General features: G+C 52.6%; 1 protein-coding gene across 4 annotated transcripts in view; it reads left to right on the forward strand.

Annotated features, from left to right (window-relative positions):
• Window positions 1-200: 200 nt before the first annotated feature.
• Window positions 201-20816, forward strand: part of Tnfaip8 (TNF alpha induced protein 8) — a 62315-nt gene continuing 41699 nt past the window's right edge. Inside the window, exon 1 of one of the 4 annotated variants that reach the window (XM_070031535.1) lies at window positions 201-339. In XM_070031535.1, coding sequence (XP_069887636.1) covers window position 339 — 1 coding nt within the window. In that variant the 5' untranslated portion in view covers window positions 201-338. Of the gene's footprint in view, window positions 340-20576; window positions 20767-20816 lie in introns of those variants that run through there. The other 3 variants (XM_070031538.1, XM_070031536.1, XM_070031537.1) reach the window with 3 other exon arrangements.

Here is a 20816-nt window from a genome sequence, read left to right on the forward strand (position 1 = left end):
CCGCTGCGGCCCCGCCCTCAGACCACGCCTCTCCCGCGGCTCGTCCAATCCCAGCTCGGCTCCGCCCCGGCCGGGCCCGCCAAGCTCCCGGCCCTCCCCGCGCCGTCCCTCCGGCCCCGCCCCGCCCCGGCGCAGGCTGCGGCTCCGCCCCGCCCCGGCCCGCCAGCGCCCGGCCCTTCCCGGTTCCGCCCCCGGCCCGGGCTTCTCTTCTGCCCGCGCGGGCCCGCGGGAGGTTGCTGAGGGCGGCCGGCGCCCGCCAGCGCGCGAAGGACGGAGGGAGCCCGCGCTGCCAGACGGCCAGGCTTGGACCACGCGGGACGCCGCCGGGCGAGCCTCAGAGTGAGTTCTGTCCCTCCTCAGAGCGAGTTCTGTCCCTCCTCACAGTGAGCCCTGTCCCTCCTCACAGTGAGTTCTGTCCCTCCTCACAGTGAGCCCTGTCCCTCCTCACAGTGAGTTCTGTCCCTCCTCACAGTGAGTTCTGTCCCTCCTCACAGTGAGTTCTGTCCCTCCTCACAGTGAGTTCTGTCCCTCCTCACAGTGGGTCCTGTCCCTCCTCACAGTGAGTTCTGTCCCTCCTCACAGTGAGTTCTGTCCCTCCTCACAGTGAGTTCTGTCCCTCCTCACAGTGAGTTCTGTCCCTCCTCAGAGCGAGTTCTGTCCCTCCTCACAGTGAGCCCTGTCCCTCCTCACAGTGAGTTCTGTCCCTCCTCACAGTGAGCCCTGTCCCTCCTCACAGTGAGTCCTGTCCCTCCTCACAGTGAGTTCTGTCCCTCCTCACAGTGAGCCCTGTCCCTCCTCACAGTGGGTCCTGTCCCTCCTCACAGTGAGTTCTGTCCCTCCTCACAGTGGGTCCTGTCCCTCCTCACAGTGAGTTCTGTCCCTCCTCACAGTGAGCCCTGTCCCTCCTCACAGTGAGCCCTGTCCCTCCTCAGAGCGAGTTCTGTCCCTCCTCACAGTGAGTTCTGTCCCTCCTCACAGTGAGTTCTGTCCCTCCTCACAGTGAGTTCTGTCCCTCCTCACAGTGAGTTCTGTCCCTCCTCACAGTGAGTCCTGTCCCTCCTCACAGTGAGTTCTGTCCCTCCTCACAGTGAGTTCTGTCCCTCCTCACAGTGAGTCCTGTCCCTCCTCACAGTGAGTTCTGTCCCTCCTCACAGTGAGTTCTGTCCCTCCTCACAGTGAGTCCTGTCCCTCCTCACAGTGAGTTCTGTCCCTCCTCACAGTGAGTTCTGTCCATCCTCACAGTGAGTTCTGTCCCTCCTCACAGTGAGTTCTGTCCCTCCTCACAGTGAGCCCTGTCCCTCCTCACAGTGAGCCCTGTCCCTCCTCACAGTGGGTCCCGTCTCTCACCCCCCATAGGTTGGCATGTGTGGGCATAGGTGTGTGGATGTTCATGGGAACACTCAGCCGCAGAAGCCGCTGGGGTTTCCCCTTCACTAAGGACGTCCATCCTTGGACCCGATTCCCAGTACACCCCAGACTGCAGCCTAAGCAGCTGGCCTAAGGCTGCAGCCCCAGTCCCAGGCTGGACCACGGGCAGGGGCCAGGGCTTTGCCTCACGATGAATGAGTGGGGACGTCACTGGAGAGTGGTGTGCACCGTCGGGCTGCCAGCCCTCAGCGCCGTGGGAGGACGGGGGATGAGGCCCCGGCCCCTCGGACAGGACACAGGACAGGACTGCCCACAGGTAGGCAGGTTCACAGCCAGTTGGATCCTCCAGACTTGGGTGCCTTCAGGTTGCTTGCTCATTCAGCCAGGCCAGGTTACTTCCCATTTCCTGTCACCTTGAACGCTAGACCAGTGCACAGTTGTAGCAGGTGTTCCCACTGGCACAGGCCCGTATTTCTACATTTAAAGAGTTAATTGAGCTGGCCTCCTCCGGTGTCTCATGTCTGTAATTCTAGCTATTTACTCGAGAGGCTGGGGTGTGAGGATCCTGGTTTGAAGCTGAAAGTCCAGTGAGAGTCTTCTCTTCAGTCAGCCACCAAAAGGCCACCAAAAAGTGGAGCTGGGGCTCAAAAGTGGTAGAGTGCTAGCCTTGAGAAGAGAAAAGAAAAAAGCACAAGGACAGAGTCCAGGCCTGCAGTTCAAGCCCCAGGACCTGCACACTGACACACAGGCGTGCGTGCACGCGCGCGCGCACACACACACACACACACACACACGATGGTTTTGCTGTGTCTTAATAGCTGCACCGCATGCAGTCTGTCTGTGGGATGGGCTCTTGGCCTGTCTGCTGCTCGCGTGGTCACTGAGGGTCTGCTTACGTCTAGTGCCCTAGAGTTCCACCTCTCAGTGCATGTTGGCTGTGCTCTTGCTCTGAAAGAAGACCGGTAAAATCTCCTCAGCTTCCCTGATTAGAACCTAGTTCAGTGATGTTGGTTTGGAAAGGACACGGAGTGGAGGTGCCGGCTAGGGGAGAGCTCCCCAGCAGCGACGGCTGGCTTCTGGGAACCATTGTGCAGATAAATCACTTTAAGTGTTGGTTTATCACAGCAGGTATTTGTATTCTGGCTTGAATCCCATGTTACACAAAAGCTTTTCCACACTGTTTTAACTAAGGAAACATTATACTTTGCAGTGTAAACATATGATTCCATCTCTCTTTAAGAAAAGAAGTAATTATCGGACTTAATTAAACGCCTGGAAACATGTATTGCCATCTTCTAATTAAATCTGTCATAGGAGTTAACTCAGCAATTTATTATTAATATTCTAAGCAACAGTTACCTTTTTTTGGGTAGATTTTTGATGCTCATTTCCGGCAGGCAGATTAGTCAGTTTTTGTGTCTTCATGTAAGTAAATAAAAGTTAGTAAAGTAGAGTACCTCCTCCCCCCTCCACCGCCCTCTGTGCTAAGCTCTTGGCACTGATACATGTAGACCTTGTAAGCCATTATGTTCAGCTGAATGTCCCAATGACTTAAGAACCTTGGATGAATCGTTGGATACAGGCAGGTTCCAGAGCCAGTGTCCTGACCCGACACAAAGGTGTCTGCTAGACATTATCTTCCCGGTAGTGTTTACTCTGCTCTGTCTTTCCTTCCTATAAGTTTAAATTTAGTGACAAAGGGGCTGTGTGAGTTGGAAATTGATCTTGGTTGTCTTCACTTGTCCACTTCTGACTGTATTATTGGAGGTAGTCTCTGGATATTGAACCACTGTGAGCTCAGACAGTTCTGAGATCCTGAACATGACAGCAGACACTCAGGGGCCCTGCACCCAGTATTATGAAGCCTGCTTTTTGGCAGTTTTTGGTCTGTTGAAATTGGAGGAAAGGGTGTGTGGAGAGAAATGACTACGCTGAAACAGGGCGCATGAGGAAATAAATACCCGGTGCGGGGTGGGGGGAGGGGGAGGGGGAGGAGTAGATTTCAGAGTGGTTTATGGCTTAAAAGAGTTAATCCTTGGAGACCTCTGCCCCAGTGGGGCCCTGCACAGCCCTCGCTGAATGGTTCGGACTAGTCCGCATGTGCTAGAAGAACCGGGCTGGGAAGTAGCAGGCTGCTTTCTGGGAGGCCTAATTTGTGCTCAGAGCGCACCTTTGTGCCACACCGTGAGTGGCATTCCCTCCCGTGCTCTCCACCTTGGCCCCTACACGTCGAAGCGTTGAATGTTGGGCACCTTCTAGAAAGGGGAAGAAACAGCCACCCCATCCCTGAACCAGATGTTCGTGGGTCAGCAGCCAACGCGGGCTGTGTGACTTTGAACATTCTACGTTAGCCCTCTGAGCCTGTGGAGTCTTCTCTGCGGGGTACGCCCAGCAGTGACAAGTAAGGGCCACCTCCTTTCTCCAGGAAGAGAACAGGAGGAAACCCGGGGAACGTTAGCAAAGCCCCAGCACCAGGGCACAGGCCAGTCCCGAAGACAGAGAGGAGCTGCTGTTCTTGGGATTTCTGGCTCTGATGCGGACCTCAGGGGTCGGCACTGTGCGGTGCCGACTGACCCGTACCACCTCCCCCTCCTCACACGGCCCACGTCCGGCCTTTAATACCAGTTGCACACAGGGCACTCACAGACCTGCAGAAGGCATTTTAATGAGCTAGGCTTTTCGCTTCCTGAAGCTAAGCATGCACTTCCTGCTCTCCCACCTCTGGTCCTGACGACTGTAGCCCTGGGGTCTGGAATGGCCAGAGTTTCTATACTCCTGTCTTTTACTGGTGCTGTTGCCATAGCTGGAGGTGAATGTTGGAAGGGAGAGGACAAAAATAGCAACAAAGACAATCTTCTAGAACTTGCTTGCAACACGTAAATGAGGTCAAATAGCATCCAGTGAACCAGCGCAGGTCAGTTTGTTTTCTTTTCTACATTTTGGCCTGCAGAGGAGGGAAGGAGAATTAGTCAATTCTAGAAAGTCAGAGGCTGGAGCACCGTCGTAGCTGACTGACCCGCGACGTTTGGGGTTTCAAGTCTGAAGGGGCCAGCCCCTCCACACACCCAGCATGCTGGAGGTGAGGCGCGTTCATTCTTCAGGCAGCTCTCAGTGAGCTCATGCTATGCGTGGGTGCCGCACCGTCCTCCTGTGTTCCAGGAAGGCCTGGAAACCAAGAGCACAGCTTACTTGCTCAAGGTTCACGGTAAGAAGAGGTCCCTGAGGGTAAGTTTATACTGGCCAAAAAAAAAAAAAAAATAGAGTCCAGAATCCTCTGGCATTTCATAACAGGAGAGTTGGCTTGCGTAGGACTGAGCCATTTTCCTAATACTTTTCATTTCTCACGAATCAGAGACCACGGCGAGCACAGTTCTTCGGATGCGGCAGGATAGCAGTAACCCTGATTCCACAGGACTTTGTTCTCTTGGGCTTTTGTTGTCAGGCCTGGAAGTTTCCCGAGAAACTTGTTTGGCCATATTTCTGGCTCGGCAATAATCACATAATATACCCTCACTCCGCCCCTCCTCTCCGGAACGGTTGCTTTTTGTCCATGGTTCAGGACCGCCTCAGGACTGGATGGATGTCCACAGGCTATCCTAGCACCGCCCTTCCTCCCTCCAGAGTGGGGGTGTGGAGCTTCCTGAAGGCACTTCTGTCTGGGGTTCTGAGGACTGGCCGGACGGGGAGCTCTGATTGCCAGAAGGATGCAGGGTGAGGAGGTTCTAGGAATGGCCCCCTGGTGGTCCCCTTCACCAGCCTGTGAACACATCTAGGCCAGTTTCTTTAACAACAGGGAATGGCGTTAAGCTCAGATTTTCCAACTTCCGGTTTCCCTGTCATTGGGAACGGAATGGCTTGAGTCAGGGAGAGGTTGGTCGAAATGACTTTCCTGGAATCAGCTGCTCCTGGGTCAGCCACGGTGGATCGCTGTGTGGTTTTGAACTCTCCACTTCAGCCCCCCGACCCTGTGGGTTCTTCCCTTGTCAGTGTGTGGCTGGCACTTGGCAGGTGGTGGGCTTTGTGGGACTGGCTAAATCAGTATCTTTGGTATTAGTCCCAGACCACCGCGGACAGAGGGAAGGAGGTAAGTTATAGCACCCGTGCTGATGGCATGACCTCAGCCCAGAGAGCAGGAGGAAAGTAGCACACTGTCGAGGATTCGGGATGCAGGACCATGGGGTTATGTGAGGAAAAGGGATGCTGCGGACTGAAGAGCCAGGGCAGGACTGTTGGCTTTTACGTGTCTGAGCACAAAGAGCCTTAGAAACCATCACATGGAACTAGTGAGTTGTGGGTTGGCCTTTTCCAACCTCCATGCTTAAAACTGGCAATGGATGCAGCCGGATCACCCAGGATGGGCAGGGCCCCATGGTACGGCAGAAGCACTCAGGCTGGCGTAGCCTGAGCAGAAATGCAACCATGTGGGCAAGGTGGTCCCAGGGGGTAGCGCTGGTGGGACGCAGTTCTAGGCAGAGCGCATAGTGCACGGTTGGTGTTTTGAGAGGCAAAGAGTAGGAGACAGCCTAGCCAGCCAGCCATGGCCCTTACTCCTTCAGGCAGTCTTCATTTCCTATACCGAATTCTTGTTCCAATTCATTATTTTTAGAATGAGATTCTTACAGAGGTGGGAGCTGCAGAGGTTGTAGTTAGCGTGCCGTGGTTCCCCGACCCGGGCTTTTCTCTCGACAGTGTCAGCCTCACGCTCAGACACTCAGAAATGCCGCGGCCTGGTGGGGAAAACGCAGATACAGGGAGACAATAGATTTCAAAGTTCAGGACAAACTTGGGTGACTCAGACCTGCGACAGGCGCGTGTAGTGACGGACCCCGCCCTTCTCCCATCAGGGAACAACTCCTATAAAAATGTTCCCGTCTTCTCTCCTTAAGAAGCAGAGCTAGACTTGGGGAAAGCGGCTGGTGTTCGGTTAGAGCCTGCCTCACCGGGAATGCCGAGGGGCCCCAGACTCACCGAGGGCACTGAGCCACCCAGGCTGTCTGCATCCCCTGTGCACGCAGCCCTTGTCTGCCTTCAGGGCCTGGAGTGGCGGCTGCTGTTTGCCAAGGTAGGAGACCCTGTGTACACACGGACTTGTGCGGAAGCAGGGACTTCCCATCCCTGGTGAGGCGGACACAGGTGTTCACATTTCAGCCGTATTCAGCGTGCTGGCTTTTGGGGCTCATCTGGGGCTGTAGCCTCCAGCCTGACCTCTAGTCGGTCTGCTGGGAAGCTTGTAGGAACAAGTGCAGGTCTTGACTCCCAACACTACAGCTCCCATTTCCTACCCCCACCCTCCTCAGACGCACGCACGCACGCACCCTGCGAAGGGGAACTCAGCCTGGGACACCCACATCAGGTCCCGTGTGGGGAGCGTATGTGTCTCGGATTTTTTTTTCCCCAGCAAAAGGAGCAAATCTGTTAAAAGCACAGAGTAGTTTTAACACATACAAATGAACACACACAAAATGTATACCCATGGAGCATTATGTCTTAAGAAGCCCCAGCAACGTGGTCTTTCGTGAAGGTTCTAACTGTGTGGGACAACTTTGATAAGCCACCAGGTGAACAGCAGTGGACAAGTAGATTTACCCCCAATGGACCTGAGGACTGATGGCCATGGAGCAAATGTTGGAGAATCTGCCTGGTGTTCGTTCGTTGGGCATCTAGACTCCAGTCCCTGGTGTGACGTCCTGACTCTGGCGAGCCAGCTTCCATGCGGATGCCCCAGGTTGCTTTGTAGATTTCTGAGTGGCTGGCGCCCACAGCCCGGTGGCCGTGTGTCCTCCCCCCAGTCCGTTGCATGGTCCCCAGGTCCTGGAGACTCCAGCGATGACTTGGCTCCTCTCAGAGGGGGCCTCTCATGTGATGATGGTAGGAAACAGGAAAGGGCAAAGCAGACTGGTTTTTGTTTTTTTTTTCTTTTTCCTTTGAAGCCATCTTGCTGTAACTTCCTCTTTCTTTCTCCGTTTTTGTATGTGGGGCTGGGGGGCGGGGGAGGGAGTGGCACTGGTATTCAAGACTCTCCTCCCTGTGGCTCAGCTCTGTTCAGTTTCTCGTGCTAACGGGATGTTCTGGGCGAGGCAGGCCTGCCACTGATGCTCCACTGTGCGAGAGGGCCGCCGCCGCCGCTTTTTCCTGTAGGGAGAAGGGCTTGGATGTGTGGATGAGAGGACGGCGAATGCCGGTCTGCCCCAGCCCTCTCTCTAGCCACCATCTTCCCAGGTAAACCCACCAGGCTTTCTAGCCTCACAGAGGGTGAGTGACGGAGCCACAGGGAGGCCAGGCACGGGAGAGACAGGTGGCAGGGGTGAGAGCTGCCTGGTCTTTCTGGGTAAACCCTTCAGTTCTTCTGAGTGCTCACACTTCTGTTACCTTCATGGTGGTTCTGAGCACCGGGACGGCCATGATGATAAGCGGTGTGCTGTATCAGGGCTTCAGGCTGCCTGACCAGCGAGCGCTGTAGGTGGCAAGTCTAACACAGACGTCAGCGTCTGTCTCTACCAGGTCTTCAGTCCATGCCTCAGAGACAGTCCCCTTCTTCCTGCGTCCTCCGGTGGACATCCCTGCCGTCTCTTAGGCACCAGCCAGATGGGTCAGAGCTCCATCTGAGTAACCCATTTAGCCTTCACTCTCTCTTCACCAAAGGCCTATCTGAGCAGTCAAATCGCAGGTTTGGGCACAGTTCCATTTGTACCAATCACTTGGGCAAAGGACTTTGCAAATGCCCTCATGATCATAATACGCACTCAGGTCGGACATAGAGCTCGATCAGAATACAGGACTGTGTCTTACAGTCATTGTATGGGTAATTTCTGTACATGCATTGCTCCCACAAATTAATTTTTTTTGCTTTAATCAATTGTCCTTCGAAAAAATTAAAATAGAAAAAAAGTTTTCAAATACTTATTTACTAAATTCAGGGCTTATTAATTTTTAGTAGAGACCCAAATTTGCATTTGATATTGTTTTGTCCTTTGGTTTTGAAGAACTTCCTCTAATATTCCTCGCAGACTGCTGGACAGACTTCATGTGCACATCTGCTGTCTGTCTGTCTTCATTTCCTGTTCCTGTCAGAAAAGCAGCCCGAACAGGACCCACTGCAACAGCCTCATTTCAACTGAATCTCCTCTGTGGAGGCTCTGCCTTTAAATACACTCATCTTCTGAGACCCTGGGGACAGACAGGAAGTTTGGAGCCAGCGCCAGTGGCTCACACCAGTAATCCTAGCTACTGAGGCTACCAAGAACTAAGGCCTAGCTACTAAGAGGCTGAGATCTGAGGGTCATGGTTCAAAGCCAGCCTGGACAGAGAAGTCTTTGAGACTCTTATCTCCACTAAACTACACGCACCCCCCCCCCCCACACAAACTGGAAGTGGAGCTGTGGCTCAAGTGGTAGAGCTCTAGCGAGTAAAAAGTAGCTCAGACCAAGTGCCCATGCCCCGCGAGTTCAAGCCCCAGGACTGTCACCAAAAAATAAAATAAAAATAAGAATTTTGGGAACACCGTAGTCTGTTCATTCTGCTATATAACAGAATACTCAGTACTGGACACTTTATAAAATAAATTGATTTCTCACAGTCTGGAGGCTAGGGAGACTAAGATCAAGATTCCAGAGGATTCTATGACTGACTAGGGCTATTCTTTGCTGCTTTGTCCTTTGAGGCATTTGTGGCTTTCTTGCTCTTCCCCATCTGTGGGGACACAGCACAGAATAGTCAGTACTCCCTAGGAGAGGGTGCCCAGTCCAGAGTGTGTGCCGTCTGAGACCAGGCTGTCCTCTGCCGAGTGCTTTGGGGTGTCACCGAGGTGTCGGCTCTGTGCTGGGGGCCAGGTCCCCTCCACTCCATAGCATGGCACTGCCTGTCTGCAGACTCATCAGCGTACCGCAGAGAATGGCTTCTTCAGCAATGGCTTCCCCACCGACCTAGGCCAGAGCCAGGAAGCATGTGCACACACACACACACACACACACACTCTCACACACACAGGTGGCAGTGATAACTTGGTTCTCTTGTAGTATCTGTCTCCTCATCCAAGTTCAACTCTTTCCTGAAGCCTTTATGGACCTCACTGGCTAGAACCAAGTGGGCGTCGCGTCAGTGGCTCATGACTGTAATCCTAGCTACTCAGGAGGCTCTGAGATTGGAGGGCTGTGGTCCGAAGCCAGACCTGGCAGACAAATCTGCGAAATGCTTTTGTCCAGAAAGCTGGCCCATGCACGGGAGAGCACGCACGCGTGTGCGCACACCGTCTTACGTTTTCTTTTCTTGAGGGCCTTAGGTGTGCCACTCCATTTTCTTCTGACACAAGTTTGGTCTGAGTCTGATGATGACCTCAGTTTCCCTCCCCCGAGAATCTCCTCTGGTGGCACTTTGGAGAACACCAGCTCGGCGTCTGTTCTTTTGCCGACTTCATCTCTAACATTCTAGCACGGGGCCCCCGTGTGCTATTACGTTTCCAGATATGAGTTTATGATTTGGTCAATCTAAATAATCTCTTGCTAAATAATCTCTTCTTCCTGTGAAACCCAGAATGAGCCGTGCGCTTGGTAACTCTAGCTCTTTTATCTTCGTAACCTCAGTTGAACTTTGTAAAGTATACATAGCACCAAATATGTGTGTTTATGAAATGATGTGGAGGATAAGAGCTCTTTTCTTTCCTTATAGGCCTGTCAGCTACCCCACCCCCGTTAAGTAACCCTTTCCCTCCCCTGGAGCAAGGCTCTGCCCAGTCCAGGCTGTGCTCGTGGGGGTGGGCCTTCCCTGAGCAGGTGTGGGCCCTGGCACTCGGTGGTCCTGCAGGGCACAGGAACGCAGGGTGCAAGGTTGCCTGGCCATGTTCTCATATCACGGCGTCTCTATCACTCAGCCTAGGGTCCCCGATTCCCAGGACTTGGCATAGGGTCCCTGACTTCCAGGTTTCAGTTTCTTTCCTCCTGAGTTAACTGCTTCATGGCGATTGCTGACCTTGGGGAGCTTTTAGGGAACTGAGTTGAGATCCAGGGTCCTCCCTGAGCTGCCTCCGCCCTTCCATGAATAGTGTGCAAGAAGGCAAGATCACATCCTGATAGTTGAAGAAAGCAAACACGATACACCCATTATTAAGACAACACTCCGCAAAAGTAAAGGACATGTATAAAGAAACCACAGTACGATTATGGGCAGATGTGCAAACATCTTGTTTGATATCCCATGTTCCTCCCCATCTTCATCGGCGGTTTTATGAAGCTGTGTTAGGAGGATATTTGGTTAATGTTCTCTGGACATGGTCTTCCGTGTTTCTAAAGGGAACTCCTCAGGCTCGGTTGATAGTTGCCCTTCCTGAGAAAGGGGATGTGCGGGAAGGAAGGGACAGTCCACAGCTCCTTTTCCAAAGCTCCCAGCCCATGTTGGTGAGCTGTCCTGGGGCAGACACTAAGGAATGATTTGAAGCTATCACCCCGGCCAGTGGGGGACCATCTTGAGGTACCGTATGAAGTTTCCTTTAATTAAACTCAGGTCTTCAAGAGGCTAGCCAGAGTTTTACTCTTTATTTACAAAGGCGTTGTGAGGAGCAGCTGGCCAGCAGCAGCCTTCCCTTCTCAGCAGGTTTGTGTAAGGGCCTCAGGCCGTTTGGTAGTAAATTTCAAGTCTCTGATAGGATGGTGGAACAGTTTACATGGAATCCATTTCTAGCCTCCTTTTCCCCAGGAAACTGATCCGCCGGGCAGTGAGGTGCGCTAACGGCATATGGAGGAAATCTCAGGCCACTTACCGGAGCGGAGGTCTCCACGGCTAAGGACTCCTCCTGGAGTCTCAGAGAGGCAGCTAACTGCACCGACGTTAACAAGCACTCAACACGCACTCTTGAAACCACCCTTGCTGTGGCCTTTGGCTCAGCTGACTAGAGTTGTACTTCTTCACTTAGGTTTGCATTTCTTAAGTTAAAGCCACATTTCTCCCCTTTTTACCTGTTGGAAAACCAACTGTCTTCCAACTTGGCTTTACAGCTTTTTCTTTATGAGGTTAATTATTTTGCTATCCATCTCCCAGAGCCGTTAATACAAATGTTGATTCAAGGTGAATTGATCTTCCGGGCTAGCTTACCTGGTCGGAATTAGTATATTTAAAATCAGTCTCTCTTTACTAAAATCTACCATTTCACCTAGGGATGGTTATCAGATTTCTTTGTGTCTCCCAATGGGTGTGTGCATGTCTGTGACCATGTCTCTATGTGGTGTCTATAGTTTTACTTATGAACGGACTCACAAAAGAATAGCCTTGTGTATTTCTCATGGTTTAGCAAGAAGTACTCAGTGTTGCCAGCCCGCTGGTCCAGCCTGGGTGGGTCTGAAGAAAATCCATGCTGGGGAGGAAAGGCGCTCCTCGAAGTGTTTCCGAAAAGCCGGGGTGAGGATCTAAATCTGCGTCCCCCGCTCCCTTCAGTCTACACCTCCACTTTGCTGTTCATTTCCAGTTCTTTTACTTCAGACACTCAGCTGACTCAGAAATCCTACAGAGTGTGTAGGGTGTTTTTTTTTTTTTTAGTCCTTGTCCTCTGAGAGATGCCAGCCTGCTCCTAAGGAAAGGGTTAGGCTGGAAATCATTGGAGTGCTTACTGTTCACAATATGTAGAGATGTGTTTGGTGATCTATTGCTGCGTAACAGATGGCCGGACATAGTAGTGAGCGTCTCTTACTGCATACAGGTTCTGTGACTCGTGCCGACTGAGGCTCTGCCTTGAGATTCCTCCTGAGGGGACATGGGGAATCCAGTCCTGAGTTGGTTCCTCATGTCTGCTCAGGTTTCCATGGTGGATGGATCATCCCAGAGTCAGTAATCCAAGAAGCACAGGGGTAGACCAGTGCCTTCCGTAGTGGAGCCCAGTACCACTGGAGACCTGGGAAGGGGAGCGACACAGGAGCCAGTCCCCGGCAGTGACCACGGTGGAACCAGCCAAGAGACGGGCTGTCCTCTGAGGCCAGGATCTGCACAGTAATGAGGAAAACATTGCTGAAAGGAAGGGGTGGGCAGGAATGGGGTGGGTTTGCAGTAGGGGCACTGGGTAGGAGATGGCGTCAGGAGCAGGCAGGCCACAGGGCAGGAACAGTGTGCTGTTGGCCACCAGTGCAGCAGTAGGCTAGCACAAAGTCTGGCAAGGCAGGGAGCACGGAGTCCTGGGGCTGGGGAGTGTGGCTCCACGGGAGGGTGGACTTGCTTTGATCGTTACCAAGATGAGCTGACTCAGCCCATGCGTGTGTGAGCTCCAAATGCTCACCCACCTCTCTTACTGCTCCCTGATTTCTGGAATTCTAACAGTCCCGCCTCAGCCAGCTTCGTTGTAGTCTTCAACTTCGTGTTTGTCTCATTATCACCGACAGATTACAAGGCCAGAGGGCTGAGTCTTTATCTCCCTCGATTTCCTCTCTTGTGCTAGGCTCACTCGGTATTGGGTAAATACAGATATCTGGCTGGGGAATGTGTGTGTGGCTTGTGGTGAGTAATTCAGGTAAACAGTTTCAAAAGCAAAGCCATCTACTGTAGGTTTGATTTCTGTAAATGGAAAAAAGTGTTTAGATCCAGTTCTGCTGGTTGGCACCAACCAAAGTATTTAGAGAAAAATTTGATTTATTTTTTATTGTTAAAAATACACTGTGGGTTATTTTTGGCTTTAGAAACTTCTTGTTCCACTTAAACCGGGCTAGTGGAATGGTACCATGTCTTAGTGTGACTTTGACGGGCTGAGGGGCAGTCTCGGGTGGAGAAAACTCCTGCCAGGGCAGGGCAGGGCAGGATGACACCTTCCTTTGAATGAAACAGCCACTGTCCCTTGTTTACACGAACCACCGGAAGCATTCCACCCCAGCTAGCACCAGGGACCCCGAGACTTCTGATTTTATTAACTTAGCAAAGACAGTTTTGCTTTCTTCTCTGGATACTCTCCCTGAAACTAAAGAAGCAAAAGCCAGGAATACAGACTATGTCCTCACAACCCTTGGCAGAGAAGGTTCAGGGTTGAGAATAAAGCATCTGCCCAGAGCCAAAGAGAGTGAAAACTGTGGCTTTGGGCACGGAATCCCTGTGAGACTCAGACTGAGAGTTCTGGGGAGGGGAGGGCCGGGAGGGGAGGAGGGAAGAGCATCTGTGGGAGGGAGGTGGAGGTCACTCTCTCCCCTGGCCTGCTGGGGCCTGGGAGGGAGGGAGGGCTCCCCTGGAGGAAGAGCCATGGAAGTCTTCAGACAGGTCTGCTGCCTGGGCCCTGCCTCCACCCCAGGTTCATTATTTGCTAAATGAAAGGTTGTCTCTCATAACATCTAAGATCTGCTCCAATTTTGGTATTTTGTGGTTCCCTTGTAGAAAAGTAAGCAAAGGTCAGGATTTCTGCTTCTAGGTAACTAAGAGAAAGCATTTATCCACACAAATACTTAGATGCTACCCATCTGAGTCCCAAACTGGACATAAACTGAACAAAAGACTGCATAGGTCTTGACTTCTGACCAAAAGGCAAATCTCAATCTAAGAAGAGGGGAAGGAAGTTATTGGCTGCCTGAGGCTGAAAGCCATTGGGGATTTTCACAATGTTCTTTCCTCTCTCTCTCTCTCTCTCTCTCTCTCTCTCTCTCTCTCTCTCTCTCTCTCTCAATGTGTGCTGTTTTCTAACTTGTTTCACTTAGCCTAAGTCCTCTAGGTTCATCACAAATAGTAGATTTCTTTTTTTATCTTTAAAGTGTACCTTAATTGGTAAGTAAACACTGTATGCATTTATGATGTGAAGCATGATGCTTTGGTATGTGTATCTGCGGTGAAATGTCAAACCTAGCTATTTAACTTAACCCTTGCCCTACAAATATACCTTTGTGTGCACGTGTGTGTGCGTGTGTGTGTGCCGCATGCATGTATGTGCATTGTGCACGTAAGAACACATGGCCTACTCTCAGCCAGTCCAAACACGTTGTTTGCAACCGTTGTCACTGTGACACACAGTTGAACTCACTCTTGAACTTGCTCCTTCCTGTGGGGCTGAGACTTTGTGCCCTTGGGCCGGCCCCCCGGCCCCACAGGCTCTGGTGGTGGCATCCACCTAACTTATTTGGAGTCAGGCTGGCAAGCGTGCTGGAGTGGATGGACAGTCTGATGTACGCAGGTCTTCTGGTTCTAGGGTGGCAGCCGCTCACTGTGTTTGATAAGCAGGAAGATCCCTGTGCTTTCGGGAGACAGCTTCAAAAGGCTTGCATTCCAAGAGCGATAACCCTTCATAGACTGACACGAACTGTCCTCAGGAAGGGGTGGCTCGGGATGACGTATTCTCCCCTTGAGCATTGGGCCTGCTGACCCGTCCAGGTATTCCCCTACGTCACGTGGGACATCTTGTGGTCTTCTGTTGTCTCCGCTCCTCACACCGTCAGCTTTTAATGAGCTCATTTGGAGGGTGTTGGTCACTGGACCATCTTTTCATCAGGGTTAGATAGATCAGTGCACTCATTTCCATTTTTAATTAACACTTAAAGCTTGTGATCTAAGATGACTCACAAAAGCCAACAACTCTCTCCCTTCCCCCCCGCCACAAAACTGCAACGCACACAGCTTACTGAATGCTGGCAGGAAGGAGCGGCTTCGGTACTCCTGGCTTTTCCTGGCCTAACTCTGCGTGAACATTTGTATTAGTCACCTTTTGCAGCTGGGCCGCAGTTCCTCAGGTCTCAGCCCACGGCCCCGTGGCTCTGCTGTTCCGTGGGCCGCCGTGAGCCCAGCGGCATGTAGAAGCTCGGGGCTGATAGCTCGCAGTGGCCAGGATGCAGGGAGGAAGGCTCTGGGGACAAGAGGCCTGCTTCCTCCGGCAGCCCGCCTCCGAGCAGTCCGTTCCGCTGTGCGGTCGTCCGTGGTTAGGTTAGCCCACTGACGAAGCCCTCCTCACCATCATCCCTCAGAGCCCTTCCTGGGATCTAGCAAGCAGGCCTCAGGGCTGAAGACAGTGCCTCCAATTGGGCGTTTCCAACTCCTGGGTTGATGGAAGGCGTTTTGAACTGTCCTACCCTGAGCCTTGAAACATGCAACTTCTTCCTTCCCTCGTGTGTGTTACTTTACTGGGTTTTGGAGCTGTCGAAAGTGCCGCCTGCCTCCTGTGCTGTCCTGTCCCTGGCTCTTCTCTCTTAGAAGGACTCCCGTGCTGGGTCCTAGAGCCCTCAGAGACAAGGCGTCCCCTAGAAGTCAGGGAACCGGAGCCTGGTTTCCCAGCAGAATCCCCGGGGAGCCGCTCTGCAGCCAGCGTCAACACTCCAGTCCAGTTACAGATAACTGCTCAGTTTTCCATTGCCCATGCCAGGGGGGTTGTGAAGAATGTGCTCATTTTAATAAGTATTGTGGATTTGTGAGGATTGAACTCAGGACCTGGGCCCTGTCCCTGAGCTCTTTTGCTCAAGACTAGCATCCTACCTCTTTGAGCCACAGCACCACTTCCGGTTTTTGAGTGGTTCATTGGACATTAGAGTCTCACGGGGAGGGTAGGGGGGACTTTTCTGCCCAGGCTGGCTTTGAACCGCGATCCTCAGATCTCAGCCTCCTGAGTAGCTAGGATGACAGGCGTGAACCACTGATGCCCAGCTGTGAGCGTCCGTTTTTTGTTTCAAGTGCGAGCTAGCTGAGGTTTGCCGCGGTCACCGTGTCACGCGTGTCAGAGGCCCTTCCTCCCTGTGCAGCTGGGTGTACCCATAGCTGTGGACCCACCTCTGTGGGCCAGTGCTGTTACACACCCTGCTGTGCACCTGGTGGGGGGAGGGGCACCTGGGGAAGAGGCGGGCAGACCCTCAGAGACGTGACCAGCAGGAGTCGACAGTGCGACGGAGAGGAAACACACGCTGAGTTCAAGTTGGATGCTAACTCTGAGCAACAACGGGGAAAAAGATGTTTTCTACCCAAACCACCGAGTCCCTGGCCGCTCACCGGCAGTACGGCCCGCCCACCCCGTTCACATGCACCTGCCGCACCGCCCAAAGCAGCCCAGGGTCTAGCTTCTAGAACTTTGCCCAAGATTCCCCACGACGCTTAGATGCAAAATATTTTCAGTTCAGTAAATTTCCCATGTAAGTGGGCCTCCAAATGTGAACATGTTCACCAGTCTGAGTAGAGATTTCCCCACCTTTGCTCTCTCTGTCTTCTGGGAACGTAGGGAGCGGCTGCCCTGCGCTTCTAAGTGACGGTCCCTGCTCCCCCCCCCCCCGCCAGCTGGAGCTCTCAAAAGGGCGCCCCGCTTTCAAGTCCAAGCTCCTTCACTTGACTCCACTTGACACACTTAAGTTGTGTCTTGTCGATTTCCCAGCTCGTTTCCTCCCTGCTTCCTGAAGGCACTGGCCGTGAGCTCCAGCAGATCCGGACTTTTCCTGCATCCTCCCTGGCTCCTTTCCCAGCCATCCTGCTCCTGGATAGCCCCAGCATGCCTTCCTTCCTCCCATAAATCTCTGCACCCCTGAGAAGGGTGTTCCTGGTCCTCCCCGGACTCTCACAACGGAAAGACTGCACTGCACGGCAGTCCTGGGTCTGTTCTTTGGAGTCCCTGCTAACAGCAATCCCAGTCACCGTTAGCACGTGCTGAGCACGTACTACAGCCAAGACACTTTTTCTTAAGAAGGATCAGCTCATTTAATCCGTCCGGTACAGGCTCGCACTAGGTGCTGGCATTTTATCCATTGTAGAGTGGTGGTGTGGCACCTGCCACAGACCTTGGTAGGATCTGAACTCAGGCACGCTGGCTCACACTGGTCGCCTGGCACACGGCCTTGTTAATAGTGACTGAATCCCTGGTTTGGCCGGGGTGGGTGTGCTGGGTTTAGGGGAATGAAAGTTGATTCCAGCAATGCACCATGAGCACCGTACCCGACTGGTCCAAGAAGGGCTTTCACAGACTCATGCTTGTTTGATTTATGATTTCTCATTGCAGCTTGGAGCTTTGGTGCAACCTCAGCTAATCTCTCCTAGATCAGTAGGAACGAGTCTTGTTAGCTTGGTCAAACTCCAGCTGAATGGCCTAGGGAAGGGGCTCATGCGGGCATGGAGGGACCCCCAGCGCCCCATAATGGTGCCTCAGTGAACCACAGGGAAAACTGAGCCTCTGCCCGGCTGTGTCCTTAAACAGAAGCCAGCCCAGAGCTGACGGTGCGAGGCCTTCAGTGCCTGCCTGGTGGGGGTTCTGTGACTCCATGAACTTGTGTCTGTCCGCTGAAAGTAGCAGTAACTGCCCCCGTGTCTTCTTGGAGGATAATTTCCTGCTGCTGAACTTGGAAACTTCCTTTTAGAAACGTCTTCACTTATCTTCCGTGCCTTTTGTCATCCCCTTGGGATGGATCAGAAAGCAGATGCACACATCAACATATCCCGTACGGATAGATTTTAACTCATAAAACTCCCTCCAAGTGTCAATCCTGGGTTTCAAGAGACACTGTAGCCAAACAGAAAACTCCCCAAAGTAATGGCAGGGTGAAATTATCTTTGCAAAACAACGCGTAAAACGACGTGTAATTGAATCATTATGCATGAGTCAATGTAATCTGCTTTCTGTCATGATGTAAAGAGGGAGAAACAAAGAGCCACCCCCCCCCCCACAGCCTGGAGGAAGCAGGAACCGCAGCCTGTCCACAGAAGAAGAGCTGCTGGCTTCTGGGGGCCTCCTGCCCAGGCTGTGATGGGCACACAAGAAAGGGGTTCAGAAAGCAAAGTGTCATGAGAGAACTCTCTGGTAGTCTAGACCGGTTTTCCCAACGACCGATTCTTCTTGCGGACATTGGGAAGCTGTGCATCACTCGGGCCTCGAGGAGGAGACAATTTCCCGTTAATTTTCAGTGCCTAGCCGCCTTGAAATACGAATGTGGTGAACTCAGAAGATCCAAATCCTTCCTGTCCGGATGGTGGGATTAATGGTAGTTTCAAAAGTCATTCGGAACAACATTTGTTAAACTCTGTTCCTTCAAGCCTACTTTTTTTTTCTTTTAAATGTATTATGAAGGTGACCCAAGTTTCTAGGCCTCACTGAAGGGCGACGAATCCCCGGGTCCTGACGGCTTGGGGAGTGTTTGTGGAAGTCATTTTGCCTTTGACCTGGGGAGGCACTCCGGTCACTGTGGGGGTTCTGAGAGGGGTGAGGTGCTGCCCACCACCCCCACCCTCCAGGCAGAATTGAGGCGCTCACCCTTAGCGAAGGAGCACGCCGGCTTCTTTTGCTCTTCTGCCCTCCCAGGGCCTTAGCTCTGACTTCCCGCTCCCACCTCCAGCATGGAAGCCAGAATCTCATCTTTAACAACATTTTCCAGGGTGGTCAGGAAACAGAAAGATACCCAGCAAAACTCGGCTTGGTGGTCAGGGCCTCATAGAAAGCCCCCCCCTTCTTTGATCTTTGCTTCTTATTTGCCATGAAATAACCTTTTATGACTGAAGTTCTGGGAGTTGGTTTTCCCCCAAAGAATAGTCCTTTCTAGTGACTGTTCAAACCACCCCAAGAGCTGAATGACTGGTATTTGTTTAGTTTGGGAAGTAATTTTTTGAAGGAAACATCTCAACTCTTAAAGAAAGACCTGGGCGTGTGGTACACACCTGAAATCCCAGTATTGGAAGGCTGTGGTCGGAGGATTGTGAGTTTCAAGGCCAGTTTAGATTCCAAAGCAAGATATTACAACCCAAAACAAATACACACACACACACACACACACACACACAGAGAGAGAGAGAGAGAGAGAGAAATGTAAATTCAACAGAAAATGACATATAGAAAATTTACTCTCTAGGACTCACTCTTCCACATGAAGCCTCTTGAATATGAGTCCCTTATCAGCAAAGAAGCGTGAGCCACCATGCCCAGCCGTACCGTTTCAATTCTACGGTGCACATCTTTCTTTCTGAAACAATTCTCAGGAGCTTGTTTTAGAATGGTCATGTACAGATTATGCCCTTCCCCCAAACACCTGCTATGAAATTGTTATTCTAATCCATGGCCATGAATCAAGGAAAGTGAGAGTATGCCAGTATGTCAAGACTGATTTAGGGACTTCTCTGATTTGATGGTGGGAGTTTAGTTTTACGTGTTTTCCCATCGAGGTTACCCTTAGAGACGGCGTTGCGGCCACCCCCGCTTTATCAGCAGCTCCGCTTTGCTTTGGAGTCTGCCCTTGTGATTCAGAAGCAGGCTTTGGGGCTGGGGTGTGGCACAGTGTGGAATGAATGCCTAGCAAGCCTGGGTTCCGTCCTCAGTGCTGTTGACAACAGCCACCACCCACGTTCGTTCGCTGCAGAGCCATTTCAGGGAACGGTCGGGTCAGCACTTGGATTCTCCAGGGTCAGCCCTGAGCCCTCCCGTCACCGAGATGCAAGCTCCTCCAGAGGCGTTGCCAGCACCTTGCCCAGATGGCGGTTAGCACTGTTAAGGCTGTTAACTGGCGCCTGAGTCCTGTCTCAGGCGATGATAGCTTTGGTGCCGGGACGGCACCCCGCTTTCCCTGCTGGCCCCACCGGCTCCCTCTGTGGGTGCCGCCTCCCGGGGCGTCTGCCTTTGCCTTGCTGTCTGATTAGGTCTGACGGTGCTCCTCCCTCGGCTGTGCTTTGTTGTGGGTGGGGTGGGGTGGCAGGTCCGACCGACCTCTCTGCCTCTCGGTGCTGTGGACACGGCACGGTTAGGGGTTTCTGGTCCAGTGCCACTCACTGCCCCTCTAGCTCTGTCTCCCCGGACTTCAGTCACAGGCCTGCCGAAAGGCCACACCTGAGTTTAACCAAGCTCCTGCCAACTGTCCGCACGTCCTGGAGGAGACAGTTATTTGCATTTCTTGCTGCTGCTTCTGAGAAATTCAAAGATCAGACACCTTTTCTGCAGTTTCCTCCTCTGCTGAAACCACAGCTTCCTTCCTCTGAGCCAAACGCTCTGCGGCCTGTGTTAGCATTCTCCTTTCCCGCCCCAGTGCCCGCCGGCCTCCTCCCAGGCCCCCCGATGATGATGTGTGGTCAGGAGGGGTTTCCCGGGTGTCCATGCTTCCGAGTGACCGTGTCGGCACTTGTGGGCTTCCGGAGGGACTCTGGTGGTCCCCGCACTGGCTCTCCGTGTTTTGGATGGATTCTTGAGAATCTGAAGAGAGCTTGAGGGGCTGGCGCTTGTCAGCCGGGGCCACCATAGCTCGCTCAGCACGTTCTCGGAAAGCCATTCCCTCTCAGTAACACGGTCGCCCGCCCGGTGGTTCCTAGGACTGTAATAACAGGCTAAGAGCAGAGGGAAGGGTGTGGGCACCTGGGCAGGAGCTAGCCCTGTGTGCAGCAGGGCACGGGCTCTGCCCTGGGAGGCCACAGGAGGGGACCTCCAGTCATCTAGCACGAGCCTGCGTCGCGCCGTGAGGATTCAAAAGCGATAAAGTAAGATGTGATGCTTAATCCCGTCCCGGGCCACAGTAAGCAGTAAGTGATCAGCATGTTTTCGTCTGTATGTAGAACATGTCTTACTTTCA

This window comes from Dipodomys merriami, unplaced genomic scaffold (assembly GCF_024711535.1).
Source record: "Dipodomys merriami isolate MVZ:Mamm:240054 unplaced genomic scaffold, mDipMer1.0.p SCAF_201, whole genome shotgun sequence".
NCBI lineage: Eukaryota > Metazoa > Chordata > Mammalia > Rodentia > Heteromyidae > Dipodomys > Dipodomys merriami.